Genomic DNA, 17,334 nt, shown 5'->3' on the forward strand with positions numbered 1-17,334 from the left:
TTTTTACATATAAAATTCACCCTTGAAAGTATACAATTCAGTGGTTTTTATGATATTCATAGTTGTACAACCATCACTGCCATCTAACTCCAGAGTATTTCTAAAAGAAACCCAGTGGTCATTCCTGTTGAGCAAACTCTTGGGTTTGCCTAAGATAGACACAGTTCTCACAGGGAGGCTCGGCTTCCGGTCTTTGCCTGAGTGCACGCTGTGGTTGTGAGGAGACTTGGTCCCTGTGCAGGGCAGACTGGATATGGCAAGCAATTAACACCTCAGGTTTGACCTTTTACCCCAGAGGGATGGAAAATGGTGGGTAATGAGCTCAAGCCCCTCAGTGGAAGAATTCAGAGATACCATTTCTCAGAGGGTCCTCGGCAAGACTGTGTCTCAGTTGCTCACAGAGGTTAACTCAATCTGTCTTGATTCCTGCGTCTCACAGGAATCAATCCCCAGATGACTTACCTGCACTAAAATCCTTATCCAAGAGTCTACATTTTGGAGAATCCAACTAGGACCTTTTTACACGGGCTGTTCTGTCAAGCTCTTTGCTGAAATTCTCATGTTTTGTAAAAGTGCCTGAGTTTAGCCTGCTATGGTTTCTTGCTAGCCAGACAGACCCGCAGTGGCTCCTGGTGGTCATGACTGCTTCCCAAGTGCTTATTAAAAGACATTTCATGAGCTGCTAGTTGATTTAAAAGTAGGCCCACTGCTAGTTTAAAAGTTAGAAGTTTTCAAAGTTTTATTTTTCTTGGTCTAACGGTTTTTTAATGTGTAATAGTTAAAGGGCATGCTACAGGTGTAAAACAGAGGAAATAACACTTTATAAAATGTAAGAGATTTGACTATTCAGTATTTATCCTCAGAAACAAAACGTGCATTGCATTACAAAACGACATGAATGGTGTCCAGTTTTTAATGACTTATCCAAAATCCCCTGAGAAAAAGCAGGACCAATGGAAAATGGCTAAATGAAACAGCTATCATCGTGAACATAAACTTTAACCTAAAGTCCAACCTGAGGTCTGGTCACTGACTTTATGTTGAGTATAAGTTTTTCAAGAGTTCTTATTTAGCATGTAACTTAAAAGAACATTCTGGAAACAAGTGTGAAGGTTACTCTGAGCAGGACAGATCTGACCTCTCCATCAGTGACAGAGACTCACATGGTAATCAGACTGCCAGTGTCTGTACCTCCTCTGATAAACTGAACTTACAACAGAGAGAGCAAAGAAGTAACTGAACCTCGTGTTCACTGCTGTTAACTTTCTTTGTCATTGGTAGATATTGGTGTCATTGTCTGCCTACAATAGACAGTACTCACATTTTCCATGAATTCAAGTATTCTTTTGATGATCCAATAAAGTAAATGAATTAAGATTTCATTTTTTAGCTGGGTACTGGTGGCTCATGCCTGTCATCCTAGCTACTTGGGAGGCTGAGATAGGGAGGATCACGTTTCAAAGCCAGATCAGGCAAATAATTCACAAGACCCCATCTCAAAAATAAGCAGCGCAAAATGGACTGGAGGTGTGGCTCAAGTGGTATAGCACCTGCTTTGCAAGTGCGAAGCCCTGGTTCAAACCACAGTCCCACCAACAAACAAAAGGATTTCATTTTTAAAAGTAGAAATAAGGTTTATTTGTAATAGCTATTTTTAATGACTCATATTATTTATTTTTACCTTTGGGGAATGCACAAGAATAGCTACTGCTAGCTTCCTTAGCATTTATTAAAAAGCTGTACTCTTCATACTAACGCCAAAGGATGAGACTCTTCTTCCCACTCTTCTTCCTCACTGTGAACAATTCTCACTGCATTCACGCTAAGGACAGGAGCACTGTGCAGAGGAGTTCAGGACAATCAAAAGGAATCATTACATTTTTTTCTTCTCAATTAGACAACTGAAAATAGGAAGTCTAGTTCTAAGTATCTGAAGGAAGTCTAAATATTAGAAAAATAAGGGGAGGGACTAACAAAGAACTTCAAAATGCATGCTGGGGCAAGAGGCAGCTGTTTGTTCATGTGGCAGCATCTAGAGGAAATCTTCTGTTCTCAATCTTCAGATTCATATCTAGAGGTGTAAATTAAGAGCATAATGTCACCACACTTTCTATCCTTGTTGCCGTTGCTGTCATACCCAATGAGTTTACACGGATCATCTGCAGTGACTAACCCAATAACGCCGTGTTACTGAACCACTGTGTTCAAGGTGCTGTAACGCTGGCTTGGGGATTTCCACAACAGATACCTGAACTTACCTTCAGACTCCAGGTCTCCAAAGCTGGCATTTAGACTCATGATAGCTTAGAATAATGATCTCGATCCTCAGATCGATATGAACAGCTAATATGGCTGAGTTAAGGGTGAACTTGGGGCAAATTTGATCTTAAATTCACTTTCTAGCTTTCTTCCCTGGGAACTCCATTAAAGGCAAAATGCCAACTGAGTCTCTAGCCAAAACTGTTGACAACAAAATGGCCCCACTGGCAGATGACATTGGACAAGGAGGAGACCATGGAGGAGAAATACCTAGTGCTGCCTTGTAGCCACTGTTTCTGTGCCACATCCTGCTAAGTGAATCCACTGTTAAGAGAAGCTAAGTGTCACGAGGTGAGTGGGATAGTCTAGCTGTGTCCTGAGGGAACAGTGGGCAAGGCCAGCCTGAGGCCCCTCTGCTTCCCTCACATGGACTGAGCAACTCCCCATGGGCCTGACCCCTCTGGACACAAGTGTAGATTTAACAGTGAGCAAACAACCCAGCAGGGAGAAAAAGCCGGAGGCGGGCTCAGCCGGCTTACTTGGCCAGTCTTTTCCTCAGGTCTTTGATTTGGTCATTCTTCTTGGTGAGAATCTCTTTCATGTTCCGATAAGCTGCCGTTTGTTGAAATTTCTTCTCTAATTCCTGCAGAGTGAAAAATGTTATCCCATTATGAAGAAACAGTAAAGGAAAGAGTAACAAATGTGATAAAAATATGGGTTTTTTTTTTGCTCTAAGTTTATGGATATTTTGCTTGTCTTCTAATTTCCTTAAAAGTCTAATTGGATTAGACTTTTGCTCCGATATTCTTATGAGGCTAATTCCTAAAGTGAAGAATTTAGCTCTATAGATGTCACATAAATTATGAAAAAGGTCCAGAAATCTTTAAAAAAGAAAAGGCACCCATCCCCTGCTGGCTGGAGGAGGAAGAAGCAGAAGAGCAGTGCTGGGGTGCAGGGTGGAGGCTGCTGCATGGAGCAGCCCCTCGTTTCACCAAAGATGGAAGAATGCAAGGCCCAGAGTGATAGCTCGTTAGAACATATACTGACTAACACCTTGAAAAAGTAATCTGCATTTGCAGCTGTCCAGTGTTTATCTCAGGCACACTTGCTCCTCTCTACTAATCGGATGTGAACAGACCAGTCCCTTCAACACAGTCTTCTGACCTTCTCAGCCATGCTCAGCTGCTCCTGAACCCTGAGGAGGTCGTGCTTGGCTGTCACTAGGTTCTCTTCCAGGGACTTCTGGTTTTCTGTCTTGTCATTAATTGTCTTCTGAAACTCACTCTTTAAAGCTGCAACTGTGTTTTCTAAGTCACTCAAGTCTTGTGCCTTTATAAAGTCCTATGAAAAAGAAATACAGGAACATAATTTCATGTTGACATCTTAAATGAAAACTGTTTTAGAATGCTGACCCAACATCCCAGAAGGCAAAAGGAAAAATGTTGTGTGCTGTGTGTGTGTGCAGCCTCCTTCACCTGGGGAAGCGCCAGTCCTTTCAGGGCTGCCGCAGGCCTAGGCCATCCCAGGCCCCAGGGCGTGATGTCTCACAGACAGCAAACACTCGGTAGTCACTGAGTTCTAAACATATGAAATATGATTATGAACTGCTGGCATTCCAGTCCAAGAGGAATGGGGAAGAGGTGACATCTTAATTTGACAACATCATGTGTGTCTGAGTTGTGATGGCAAATAGATACCATTTTGAAAAACCAAACTAAAAGAAATCCTGGTAAATATTTTGAATTCCTCAAAATGGTATAGGTAGAAAAAAACCAATAACAGTAATAAGAGTTATATGGAAACTTTAGGAGTATGTGTTTTAGTCATTATTTACAAAATCAGTTTCTTATAGTAGTGAGTAATGTACACTTTTGCATAATTTTAGAACTGCAGGATGGATCTTCTATCTGGATTTTTGACTGGATAAAATTCATGACAGAAAAAAGATTTGTACTGATATGGAACAAAAGTCTATACTTGCTAAATACATAGATGAAGCAGTCTTTTCAACAAAACAAAAAAATCCTTCTTCATTTTTGAAATCTAGTCTTTAAAAAAGATTTTATTTCATTGCAACTAGGAAAGCCCTGTGCTCATTCTGCTTTTGTCTCAAAAATCTTGATGTGAAGACCCAAATGGCTTTTAAACAAATTCATCATTCAAAAATATTTGCAACTGTTTTAATTTTTGAGAAATTACAAAGCTCTCCTGGGAGATTCAGCTGTTTTATAAATGTGGTTCTTGGCAATAAAATGGTGGAAAGTCATATACATTTACTTAAAAGACACATAGAAAAAACAACTCTTTAAAACTGTCCTCCTATTTAAAACAATATCCAGAGATGAAACAGTACAATGTCTGAGACTTGCTTTAAAAAGGGAGGAAGAAGAAAGTAGAGGTAGAAATAAAACCCAGGCCCAGTGTGCTGATAGGTGAAGCTGAGGGCTGGCCAGGGGGTCCATCACACAATCTCTGTACTTATGTATGTGTCTGACATTTTTCATAGGAAAAAATTTCACAAAAACCTAGGGTTGTGGGTGTCGCTCAAGTGGTAGAGCGTGTATCAGGAACCTGGGTTTAATCCCCAGTACAGCCACAAAAAAAAAAAAAAAGTTGGGTACTGTTAAGCAGACATTTACAACAACTGTATCCCTAGAAAAGCCAATGCTGCACTGAAAATTCACCCGAGCGGCCCCGCTCACACCAAATCGTATTACAGCATCCACATACATGGAAAGGCCACAGCAGACAGACCGTGTCCTTCACAGTCCAGCAGGTGGAGCAACACTCAGTCACTATGTTGGACAGGCTGTGAACCATACCTTAGAGTTCATTTTCATTCTGTTTTGTCACACGCAACCATGGCAAACTTAAGCCATGTTCAATATAACAAAACCCAAATACAGATTCAGTTAACTAAAACCCTTTCCTTTCTTCACTTCCTTTGTTCCCATTGCAATTGGGTGTGAAAGTAAAAGGAGAAAAACTTCAAATGTAAGATTATCTTGCATGCCAGTAAACTCTAAGGCACATGTTAGGCGTATGTGCTGTGTGCCTGCCCTGGGGACAGACAAGGGCAGGGCACTGATCCTTACCTGGCCTCTCCTGGGCCAGGGCGTCCAATGCAGGACAACAGTAGTATTCATCTTGGGGAGTGGCAGGGTATGGGGTAAAAATGAACAGTGATTGAGAGTTAATAGTAAGTTATAACTTTATTCTATTTAGAAAATGTGAAAAGAATAGATAAACTGTTTCACCTGTTGATTTCCTTGATTGAGTTGTAAATCTTGAAGTGCTCTTTCTAGTTTTGACTTTTCATCCAAAGCATTTGTAGCCTAGAATCAAGTTGAAATATAACACACTCAGAACTTAATATCTAAGTGACTCAGTAATTTTGTTAAAGGATGTCTCAGTCACCTGCATTTCAATGGTCTTCAGCCTTGACTTCAATTTCTCATTCTCTTCTTGAAGTCTTAAAATTTCCTTTGTGAATAAATTCAAGTTTTATTGTTTTAATCAAAATATGTTTAATACTTGAAATTATTGCTTGTTCACTTAAAAAGTTAATTGAAATTAAATTAACAGCTCAAAAATCCATATGCCTTGGTTAGTGGTAATATCCTAATTTCTCTCTTTCCCCACTCCATCCCAGTTTTAATACCTGTTGTTAGCTTTGGCTCTCAGACTGCCAGCTCCTTGTCTCTCAGACACAACCTCTCCTCCTCCAGTCCTCTGCTCTCAGCCGTTTTTTAGAATGCCCTCTCCTGTCATCTCTCCCTTAGCCAATCCTGCAGCTCGAGTCTGTCCTGGGCCTATATTGCACATTGCTGCCACATACTTGAAAACACTGTCACTATCACTTTAGCACAATGTGCTCAAGCCCCCGAATGTTCTGACCCACCAAAGGCCAAATGCCTTTGCTCTTATGCAGCTCAGACACAAGAGCCACCTGTCGTATTTCTCACCGCGTGGCCAGTCAGAGGGCACTGCACTGTTCCAAGTCATGCCAGCCTTCTGTCTGCCTCTGACCAGTGATTATTCTGGTCCCCTGCCCACAGGCCCTCTTTTCTTCCCTCTGACAATTTCATCTGTCTTCATCTTCAAAGCCAAGTTCAGAGGTCACCGTACCCAAGTGCCTGTTCTTGCTCACTCTCATCACCACAGACTGCATATCCTCTGCTACTCTGTGACATCACAGCATGTGCGGGAGGATTCTCTTATCTTGGCTTCTGGAATATTAGCTCTACCTTTCCAATGAAACTGTAACATTTTTGAAAGTGAGGGACCAGGAATTACACTATGTTGACAATGCAGGAATCATGAAAAATATGTATCTGTATACTGAGCATTTTATAAAATTTTCTTTAAAAAACCCTACAATATTATCATATATTACAGACTTCAAACACCAATCAATAAACACCATCCAAAATCCCATACCCTTCACTTGCTCACGAAGAGGTGTGATCAAGGAGCTGTGTCACTCTCTGCAGAAAGCAAGGATGCCCTCTTCCTGCCCACTGGGCTCTGTTAAGTAACACTCTGTAGACCAAAGCCTGAATCAGCCTTTTCACCTGTTTCTCTACCCTAGAATTGTTCAGGCAGTGGGAGGACAGAATTAGAGGTTTTCTGTTTCTCAAAATGATGATGACATTACCTTGTTTAGGAGTTCTGTTGTTCCACCTTCATTAAGTGGAACAAGTTTTGGCTTTGTGATATCTATGATGGGCTGAAACAAAATAAAGAAACCACACTGAAGTCACCAGGTAATAAAGCATGTACAATCAGCAAGCACTTGCACTCTAAGCAGAGAAGACTGTATGTCATCAGATTAACCAGGACGTCAGCTCTGTGGCTTAGGGATTTTTCTGGTTTCATTCTGATATGTCCGTGCCTAGGATGTGCCCAGTCCACAGTGCCCAACATATGGTAAGAGATAAAAATGAAATCCATCCTCCCTATACCCTTTACAAAAGTATAAACAGAAGGGAAAGGAGGAAAGCAAAACAGAGAAAGAGAGAGGGAAGGAGTTCAAAGCCAGACCTGGTAAAGCTCCTGGCGTCTAGGAGCTGAGATTTCCATCTGTGGGAGCTGAAACATTTCTGCATGAACCTCAGACTGTGAAGCCTGTAACACTGAAACTACACTACAGATACACAGCAGCTTGATAAATGGCCTGGCAGTTTCACCATATGCATTAAAAACAAGAACCCCTGCCCTCAGACTTAGAAATTTCTTAGCCAGGAATATGTTACAAAGGAATCACTGGGAAATGTTTTCTCAGTGTCTGTGTGGATTTAGCTCAGCAATATTTAGCCATATGAAAACGGGATATTTATGGTTATCCATACAACGGAGTGACAAGAGATCATTGCACAGAATGAGGAAATTTAGAAAGGTAAGTAACTACTAGTATTGTCTTCGCGTGACAGACGATGCTCAGCCACCTCAGGTAACCTGCTCAAGGTTACAGAGCTAGGGAGGGACTGAGCCAAGGTATAACTCAGGTCTGGCTCACCCTAGAGCATCAGCTGAGTGAAGAGTTTACTTGGCTGGGATTCAGAGTGGAATGCAGGGATAGTGTGTGTGTGTGTGTGTGTGTGTGTGTGTGTGTGTGTGTGTGTGTGTGTGTAGATTATAAAAGCCAAAAAATAGTTTTTCACAGTTACTTTTAAAACTCTTCTTCTTTTGCCTGAAAATCTGCCAGGAAATTTTTGAATTCTAGTCTAAACTAATTCTATTCTAACTTGAATACTTTTCTTAGAAAGTTCTCACTTAAACCTCCACATGCTCTGAGTGCCTTGAGGATTTTAAATACTGGCTATTTAGAAACGTGAACTTAGAAGGACCAAAAATTACCTTTTTATTTGAAGATGTAAATTCTGCTTTTTCAAATTCTGCAACTTGTTCTAATAATTCTCTTGAGAATAAAAGCAAATACAAAAGAATATTTATTTATGATATATTTATATCACACAAAAGAAGGACACAAGCACTTGCACCAACCTATCACATGCTAGAGATTGGACAAATCTTCACATCGTCCAAAACGGTATTTAATTACAAATGGATGAGAATCTAATAGACTCACTGGATGTGAACTCAAATGTGGATCACTCACAGCACCCAGCACTGGATGTCTGCTAGACACACAGTTAACTATTGCCAGAGATAAGCTGCAATATTAACACAGTGAGATTTGTATTTCTTGGTGTCTATATTTCTTTTTTTTGTTTGGTGTCTATAGTTGTGAGGTGCCGAGATTTCTCTATTACATGTTATACATTGTTAGCTAAGAACAATTCTGATTTTTTGTGCAGCCTCAGAAAATGAAAATTCCCACAGAATCTCCTGAAAACAAGCATCACATATTCCTGCAAAGATAAAGGAGAGCTTCCTAGACACACGCTTGCATGCCACTCTCTAAGTGTCTTCATAAATTAACAACCAGTTTCCTCCCCAGTCACCTCCTGATAGCTGCAGAAGGTAAATGATTTTCCTTCCTTGCCTGTAGGCCATCCTTGGCATTGTTCAACATCCCACCTGGGCCTGACATGATGTACTCTGCTGTGAGAGCACTTTGCAGGGCGGGGTCACCAGTTCTTCCTTGTTTCTGGATTGTCTTTCCTTAGAATGAGGTTCAGTGTCCCTGCCTTTACCCTAGCTTTTGAAAGGAATGTGCTCTTCAATACTGTTAAGCTCACATACTTTCTAATAGTTTATATTTCTCATCTTAATGGTAACTGCGTGATTTTAAATGCAATTGCATTTCAGAAATAAACTTGCAATGCTGCTTGTCTAGACTGATGGCAATTATATTTGAATTAGTTTTTCAACTATTTCATAATCTATTTCTTAGTTGATCTAGCTAATTTTCTAATAGGAAAAATTAATGGCAGCTTGAAAAGCAATTTCATATAATCTTAGAGGCCCTTCTGATATCTAGGGAGGGTCAAAACAGAATTTTTAAAAGGACATTGGTGCTACCCAAGGGATCACCCAGTGACTATATGCCTTGTGCTATCCTGCCCAAGTTTTCTCACCCCTAGTCCCCCCAAAAGTGGTAGCAAAGTCATTCACTAACTTAAGGTGATGCTTGGGCCTCTACTGTGTGTCTGACCTGTTTTCTAGTTCAGAGATGTCTGTCTGTAGCTTAAGGTACCACTTCTCAGCTTGTGTGAACAGCTGCCGCAGAAGTAACACATTGGTATAGGCTGTGTTGATGAGCTCAGACTCCACCTCACTGTGAACCACGGCCTGCAGCCCATTTAGGACCTCTGCAACTTCATCCATGGTGAAGGTCTCCTCTACCAGCCTGGAAAACCATCGTGATAAAACGTCTAGATAAGCAACAAAAGCGGTTTACAAAATACAGCAGAATTAAGAATCCTGCATTCATGTCAGCTAAAGAATAAAGGTGAAAATATCTCTGGGAATTATCTTCTTTTAATTAATAGAACAGGTTGGAATTTAAACTCAATCAATTTTATATTTATTAAAAATTAAATTGTGGCTAATTCTTCACATGTGCTTATCTTTTAATGTAAGTACATACTGAGAAACATTCCCCCAACCCATCACCTTTTCTTTAGTTTTTTTTCCTTTGTAGTATTGGGGTTTGAACACACTGAGCCTCATTCTTGCTAGGCAGGTGCTCTACCACTTAAACCATACCTCCAGCCCTTTTTTGTTTTAGTTATTTTTAGAGATAGGGTCTTGCTTTTATGCTTTCTGCCATAGATGGAATGACAGGCATGTGCCATCATACCCAGCTTTTATTGGTTGAGATGGGGGTCTTGTAAACATTTTTTTCCTAGTCTGGCCTAGAACTGTGATCCTCCTGACCTCTATCTCCCAAGTAGCTAGGATAAGTCTTGGGCCGCTGTGCCTGGCCTAATTTTTCAGTATTAATTATTTTTACCTTCACTAAAAATTAGTCTTACCATGTCTAGTAACTTTACAAAGTTACCTGGAATATATAGTTTCTCCCTTTTTTCTATTATTTTTCTAACACTTCAGTAATTGCATGAACTATTCATACATAGTAAATGCGTGAGAGAAATAAGTGGTAATCATCTATCGCTCTTCTTAGCATTCTTGAGAAAAAAAGTCTACTACCACACCACAAAAATGTACAGTGATTGGCAACAGCATTAAAAACTACTCCCACCTACCTGGCTGTGGTGGCACCGGCCTATAATCTCAGCATTTGGGAGGCTGAGGCAGGAGGACTGAGAGTTGGAGACCAGCCTGGGCTACACACTGAGACCCTGTCTTAAAAATATATACACCCTCCCTCAGAGACGTTTGCGTTGGAAGGGACCTTGAGAGCCAAGTTCTTCAATATCCTAACTACGGGTAGAAAAATGAGGCTCAAGAGGGTGGAGGAGATGTGCCACCTCCACCAGGGGTGACTAAGCCGCACAACCATTTTCCAAAATCTCAGCCATGTGCGCAACAGCTGGGTCCTTGACAAGGTTTCTGCATGTACCTCCTGCTCTCGGAGCAATGCAATCCCTCCTCAAAGTTCCTTTCCCTCACACTTTCAGTGAGACAGCAGCAGCTGTCCCCGCTTTAGCATTGCCTTCTTCCTCTCTTCCAACAGACAAAATCAAGCAAGGGCCAGTTGTTAAGTATTAGCAAAGTTGTATTATACCTGGTTTCTAATTCTTCAGCATTTCATCTAAGCAGAATTTAGGTGCTCTTAAAAATGAAAATTTTATTTATCTATGTTCTTTAATAGAACACTCCATATTCTTGCCATTTGTTGTTTTCATCTGCTGGGGGTTTGGAAGCTAGATTACCAGATTAAAGAATTGAACAGACACTAGCCTAAGGCTGATGAGCTCTACTACTGAGAAAGTTCATGGCTTTGTGACAGTTGTAGATCACCTGGAGGTCTTGTTCACTTATGTCTGAACTTGACATTTAACTACCTTGCATTATGGGTCCAATGAAACTTATCATCATCTTTGGCCCCAAATCAACTAACAATTTTGGTACTATAGTCCATGAGTTTTCATGATTTCCTTACTGTTTTTCCCTCTCCTGATTCTTCAATAATGAATGGCACAGGTGTTTTCTTGTTAAATTGCCACCTTATGGTACTTAAATTTTAATGTATAACTCAAGAAATTAAGAGTTATGGAATCATTAATCCACAAGCCCTTCACAACTTCCTGACTACCTATCTGAAACTTCACCCTTGTAAAATTATGATGATGTGTATATCTGATTATAGGTTCATTGCTGCCACCACAATCCAATTTCTTGATCTTATATATCCTCGAGGCTTAGTGCAGCTTCTCATGGCTACTGTAAAGCATACACCTTCTTATTTGATTTCCAAGGAGTCCCCTCATACCTGCTCTCCTTGAGGTCTTGGAAGCAGGAGTCTACGGTTTTGAGTCTCAAGCCTCTCTTTGATCGAGCAAAACGCATGTAATTAATAACCTCATTTTGATGGTGCTCATTTAGGCCCAACTCTGCCTGAAAAAGAGGGCAGCAATCTGTTAATCCTGAAGATTTGACAAACGAACCCAATGAGAATATACAGGGTGTCTGTAGTAGAGCCGGTCAGATGCCCATTCGATTTTGTTCTTCCCTTCTTCCTGACTACAGGATTGCCCTGTTAGGTGATGCTTCCCCCTTGCAGTCAGATGCAGCCAAGTGACTACTTCTCAGGAAGGGAAGAGGTGTGCGCTATTTCCAAACCTTGGAGCTTAAAATATGGGGTACATCTTTGCAGCACCCTGTTTCTTTGAAGCGTGGCACAGGTGGTGAGCCAGGCAGATCATACTAGTGCCCAGGGGCTGTGACACCAAGTCGAAAAGGACCCATGTCCTTACCTCATGGAGCAGCAATGACTCACTCATCTAACTGAAATAAGTAATGAGATAGTTAAGTGAGAAAGAAACTTCTGTATTCTTTAACCAACTATTTTTTGGGGTCTCAGAGCAACTTAACCTTATTCCATCAAATACAGTTTTAAAAAGTATATTTGCTTTGGAAGTAGCCACTAGCTAACCATTATTTTAAACAAGATGAGAGCTTAACAGATATTTAAGAGAAGTTGGCATGTGGGCCTGCAGTTACACACTTTCATTGGTCCTCAAGATTATGCGAGCAGGTAAAATGTTGATTAATATTTTAGCAGGTTCTGTGTTACTTATTTTATATGCATTATCTCACTTATCATTTTAACAACCCTGCAGATTACTAATGAAGGACCTAGGCCTGATTCCAGAGCCTCAGTTTTTAATCGAACTGATAGAACAAACACAAGGCAGAATAGGGAACAAGTATCAATTTTTTGGTGACATCAACATCACCATTTTCTCAACTCATTTTCATTATATTTTTGAGAAATCAAGAGAAGTGGGACAGGTTCTGTGCTAAAGAATGGTAAGGGCTTGTTTGGCTCACATCCAGTAGAGTGCTTGGAATAGAGTGGGGGGAAGTTAGGAATTATTGTTCAGATATTTCAGTAGCCCATTTAAGCAGTACTCTCAAATCTGGTTTTATTTCACTTCAACTTCAATACCATGTACTCTTCTATGTATGATTGCTATTTAGATTGTCAGGATATCTCTGCTGGAAGAATTAGTGGTTTTCATTTTTTGGCGACAGGGACTGAACCTAGGATCTTGCTCATGTTAAGCTAGAGTTCTACCATTGAACTACACTCCCAGCTCAATGTTCTTTTTTAGAACAAAACAAATGTCACAAATGAGATTCCTGGATTCTTAAAGACGAAAAGATTCTGCATCCGAATGTTGGATTCAACCAACTATTAAACAAAAAAGCTGGAATTATTCTCTTTCCTCAGTTCAATTAACCCTTCATTGTTTTGCTGATAAAGGAGAGGGGGAGGGGAAAGAGGGGGAGGGAGGGGACTGAGGAAGAAGGGAAGGAAGGAGGGAGGGGGGAGGAGGAAGAAAGGACGGAAGGGAGGGAACGATGGAGGGAGAGGTCTGTGTGTGGTGAGAGCCTCCCTTGCGCCTCCTGCGAGCTGTGACTTGGCCCGGTCCCCGCAAGGCGGGGGTGAGGCTGCTACGCGACAGCTTCGCCAAGGATTACCAGAGAGGGGCTCGAGCCGAGGTTTGCAGAGAGCCTCCAAGCCTAGCGCAGGCTGCCTTCCTTAGAGAGGCCCAGGAGGGGCACTCAGACCCGCTCAGGTCACGCCATGATCCAGACTCTCCCGCTCAGCATCTCTAGGTCCGGCCGCTGCCCACTCCCTGGCACCAGAAGGCCGGCTACTCACCATGGTGACGGACGGGAGTCAGTAGGCTAACCGAGCGAGAGACAGCAGGCAGAGATTTGCCAACCGTTAGGCTCACCGCGGGTGGTTGGGCCACCGAAGATGGGAGGGAAAATAGGTTGTTTAGAAGCCTCCGGTTGCTAATGGCAACGTAGCCACGTGGGCCTGCAGTTACGCACTTTCATTGGTCCTCAAGATCTCGCGACAACAAATGCCATGTGACGGGCTGACCTCCGCATGCGCATTGGCTTCCACAAAGGAAGTCCCGCCTTTCGTGCCACGCTGACTTTGCGAACCTTCCGCCGTGGCCAATGGTAACGGGAGGGGCGGGGCCACCTTTGCATGCTTTAGGGGCTTGGTGTTCTGGCTTACTTGGGGAGGTTTGTACAGCACTTGCGGCCTTGGCGCCACCTTCTGTCCTGGTCTTGAGTTCGAATTCCAGAGTCTTCTACCCTCTCTTGGGGCACAGGGGAGGGCGGCGCAGACTTACTTTTCTCTGCGGGAATTCCTACTTGAGCATCAAGGTGTGTGAGACAAGCTGAAGCCAGTTCCAGATATCTTCCAACAACCCCTTGCCCCTCCTCTGTGGATGTTACTATATTCTCGTACTACTAGTAAAAGTCTCTAATTTAGTAACTCGTTCTTAAAACAAAAACGAAAACAAAAAAACCCTGAAAAACGCAGTTTGCTCAAAGAGAATGTCAAAATAATTCATGCCTAGAATCAACCAGAGAAGCTTGTTGACAGGTAACTGCCTAGCGTTACCCCTTGGGAATTCTTATTCCGGAGATGTAGCTGAGCCCTTAGAATCCGCAGATTTCACCACCGTTCCAGGAGTGATCACACACCATTCCTTGAGAAACACTGTCCCATTTGAGAGGACTGGGGCGGGGGGAGGAAAAGAGATTAATAGAATAATAGTGAATAGTACCGAAATACATTGCATCTGTGTAGGAAGAAGACATAACAAAATGCACTGAAAACTCTTGAATAATAGGGACTGGGGGAAAGGGGAATGGGGAGTAATAGAGGGAGTTAATCTGATTAAAGAATAATATATCCAAGGGTGAAATATCATGGCAAATTCCCTTTGAACAATGAATGTACACTTTAAGAAAATGAAGGCTGTAAAGTAGGTCCTGTTAGGGAGTGAGTAGTACTGGGAGAGGGGGCAGGTGAAGGATAGGGTAAAATAGGATGTTTGATATTCTTTACATACTTGTATGAAAATAGAGCATTGAAATCGCTTTAATTGGGAGTGGGGGAAAGAATGAGGGAGAATGATGGTGGGAACGAACCTAACCACATTACATTGTAAGCATACATGGAAATGTCACAATGAAAACAAAGGTGTAGAAAGAGCTAGGTGATTGCAAATTCCAGGAACCCCAGTGAGTGAACTTAGATCATTGAGTGGGCTAAGCAGGCTCAGAAAATAAGCATGAACCAGAGGCAGAGGAGGCAATGGGTAACCAAGAGGTAAGCCCCATTTCGTAGGCTGAAATAAGCAGCACAGAGTGGTGTACTACCAGCCTTTGAGAATCTTGGAGACAGGAGAGATCAGTTCTGAATCATGACCAGAAAAGTTAATCTCAAAAATGCACTTGGGTTTGTGTTGATTTGGGCCCCTACGAAGTACATTTTAAAGTGGATCATAGTTGGGTGCTTTTTAGATCTGGAAAGGAATTTAAGGGACCTGGTTCTACCTAGTTATGGAAGCAGGATTGAGAGTCACTTCACATGTCTCAGAGGGCTAAGCTTGCATCTGTGATGAAGCCAGTCCAGGTATGTTTACTAGAACAAAACCAGAAAGTAGGTGTGAACTATTCTAACATAGAAGGTGTAAAAGATTTCAAGAATTTCATTTTTCTTTTCTTTGCTTGCCAGTCATTTTCCTCTACCTAAATGACACCAAATTGTGTACAATTGGTTCCTGGTTGTCCCAGGAACCAATCTTAATACCTTTTATAAATAATCTGGAAACTTGTTGCTAGAACAAAGTGGGAGCTGATAAATTGTTTCGAATAAAGTTGACTTATAAAGGCATATCTTTAGAAAAGGAAGTACAACAATGAAAGCATGTTGACTACTTCAGTGGTTAATACAGTAGAAATAATTAAAACGGACAGTTTTCAATTGCGATAAAGTAAAAGGTAGAAGGAAACTGTTTTCAGATGAGGAAATGCAGTTCAGAGAAGCCAAACATCTTGCCTAGGATTAGAAGCAGCAGAGCAGATCTAGACGCTAAATCACATGACTATCAGCGAAGGGTTTCTTGACCACTCAGTCATTGATTGACCACCCAAGTGCAGGTGACAGGGCTTTCTCGTTGACACTTAACCATTACCCCTCTGGGGTGAAGGCTCTACCCTCTGTTTGGCAGAGGTTATAAGCATCCCACAGGTGTTGAAAAGTAGAGGGAGAGTTTCCGAGTTTGAACGGGGCTTAGCACTGTCTCATGGCATTGTTAGGGATCCTTCACCCTGATCATCCAGAGATGATGGGCAGCAGCTCCCACAGAAGGAGACCATGCCTCAGGGACAAGGACACTGGCCGGGATTCTCCCGTGTGTCACCAAACACCCCTGGGTCTCGGAGGATGGTCTGGACACCTTGGCTTGGCTATGCCCAGCTTCACCTTTGACCAGGCACCCTGTCTTAAGCCCATCAACCGCACCTGGGCAGAATCTCTGTCTTCCTGCAAGATCCATAGAGGCAGTGTCTCTCAGCCCCCCCGCCATGACACCCCTCAAGCTCAGATGAATTTGCACATTTCTGTTAAGTAACTTTTTGTCGAATTTAATAACAGTGGTTACCATTATTTAGTGATCTAGCAGACAACTTCCACCGCAATAGTGAATCCTTGCATTATTTGATTATTTCTTACGTCAGCAGACATTCATTGTGGTCACACACTGAGGCCATTTCACTAGGTGTTTTGGACGCAAGATACAGAAGGACTCTGTGCTGGGGTTGCAGGTCAGAGGTAGAGTGCTCGCCTAGTAAGTGCAAAAAGGCCCTGCATTTGATCCCCGCCACTGAAAAAATAATATAATAGCAAAGAAGGAATTTCATGAAAACTTTCATGACATGTAAGTAAAGTTGTTCAACACTGTGCATTGCTGAGGAAACTTAAATGTGTTTTCCCACAGGCAAAGTTCTGTGTAGGCTAAGCATTATTTGTGCGGGGAACCAAAGGAGTGAACATATAATGCAAATGTTTCATTTGTGAAGATGTTTGTGGCTTGGGGATTTTTTAAAGTGGTTCTGCAAAACAGCATCAGCTAGTTATTTTAATTTAAAGTTCTATTTTAATCTAAAAATCTGTACTAAGGAGGTTATAATATCACTGTTAGCCAATCTACCCAGCAGGGTTGAATGTTGTTACAAAAGCTGTGTAAATAGTGTCAGCAGAGATGAACATGTATTTCCAGTCTTCAATTGGTGAATTTGGCTCATGAAAAGGCTGACCTTGTACTTTGCATTGCTCACTAGCTTGGGTGCTCAGCAAAGCAGACAGTGCGAGCTGTGAGGGAGAACAGCTCCACCCTACTTTAATAATGAACTTCCTAGACTCACTCCATTTTTTTTAAGTGCCGTGACAATTTTTAGAGTGTGTTTGTGTGTAAATTTGGAGAGATTAGAAGTAAGGCACATGGGTCAGTATATACCTTTTAGCATAGTTTCACATAAATAAAATGAAGATCAGTTCTCTTTGATTATTAAGTAAGACTCACAAATTCATATGTTACCAGACACAATACTAAAAGCACCAGTTTCAGGGTATTTGCCACCTAGACTTGACCAAAGAACGAA

At 41.7% G+C, this 17,334-nt stretch overlaps 1 protein-coding gene across 2 annotated transcripts; it reads right to left on the minus strand.

Annotated features, from left to right (window-relative positions):
• Positions 1–1,649: 1,649 nt before the first annotated feature.
• On the minus strand, positions 1,650–13,680 carry Lztfl1 (leucine zipper transcription factor like 1). Of its 2 annotated transcripts, XM_020153110.2 has the most exons (10): positions 13,523–13,680; positions 11,624–11,748; positions 9,380–9,574; positions 8,119–8,179; positions 6,917–6,988; positions 5,677–5,742; positions 5,517–5,594; positions 3,424–3,600; positions 2,799–2,902; positions 1,650–2,071 (listed from the first exon to the last, which is right to left on the minus strand). In XM_020153110.2, the coding sequence occupies exons 1-10, from the start codon at positions 13,523–13,525 to the stop codon at positions 2,053–2,055; spliced, it is 900 nt and encodes a 299-aa protein (XP_020008699.1). In that variant the 5' UTR covers positions 13,526–13,680; the 3' UTR covers positions 1,650–2,052. The 2 variants fall into 2 exon arrangements, with proteins under 2 accessions (XP_020008699.1, XP_020008700.1); XM_020153111.2 differs by lacking the exon at positions 11,624–11,748.
• Positions 13,681–17,334: the final 3,654 nt, after the last annotated feature.

The sequence above is a fragment of the Castor canadensis genome, chromosome 17, assembly GCF_047511655.1.
Source record: "Castor canadensis chromosome 17, mCasCan1.hap1v2, whole genome shotgun sequence".
NCBI classification, from domain to species: domain Eukaryota; kingdom Metazoa; phylum Chordata; class Mammalia; order Rodentia; family Castoridae; genus Castor; species Castor canadensis.

Excerpts from the sequence above, each read along its gene's own strand:
- Lztfl1 (XM_020153110.2), bottom strand. Across the intron at positions 8,180-9,379 it reads ATCTCTGAACTAGAAAACAG|AGAATTATTAGAACAAGTTG; the intron begins GTCAGACACACA and ends TTTATTCTCAAG. Across the intron at positions 5,743-6,916 it reads CAACAGAACTCCTAAACAAG|GAAATTTTAAGACTTCAAGA; the intron begins GTAATGTCATCA and ends TTATTCACAAAG.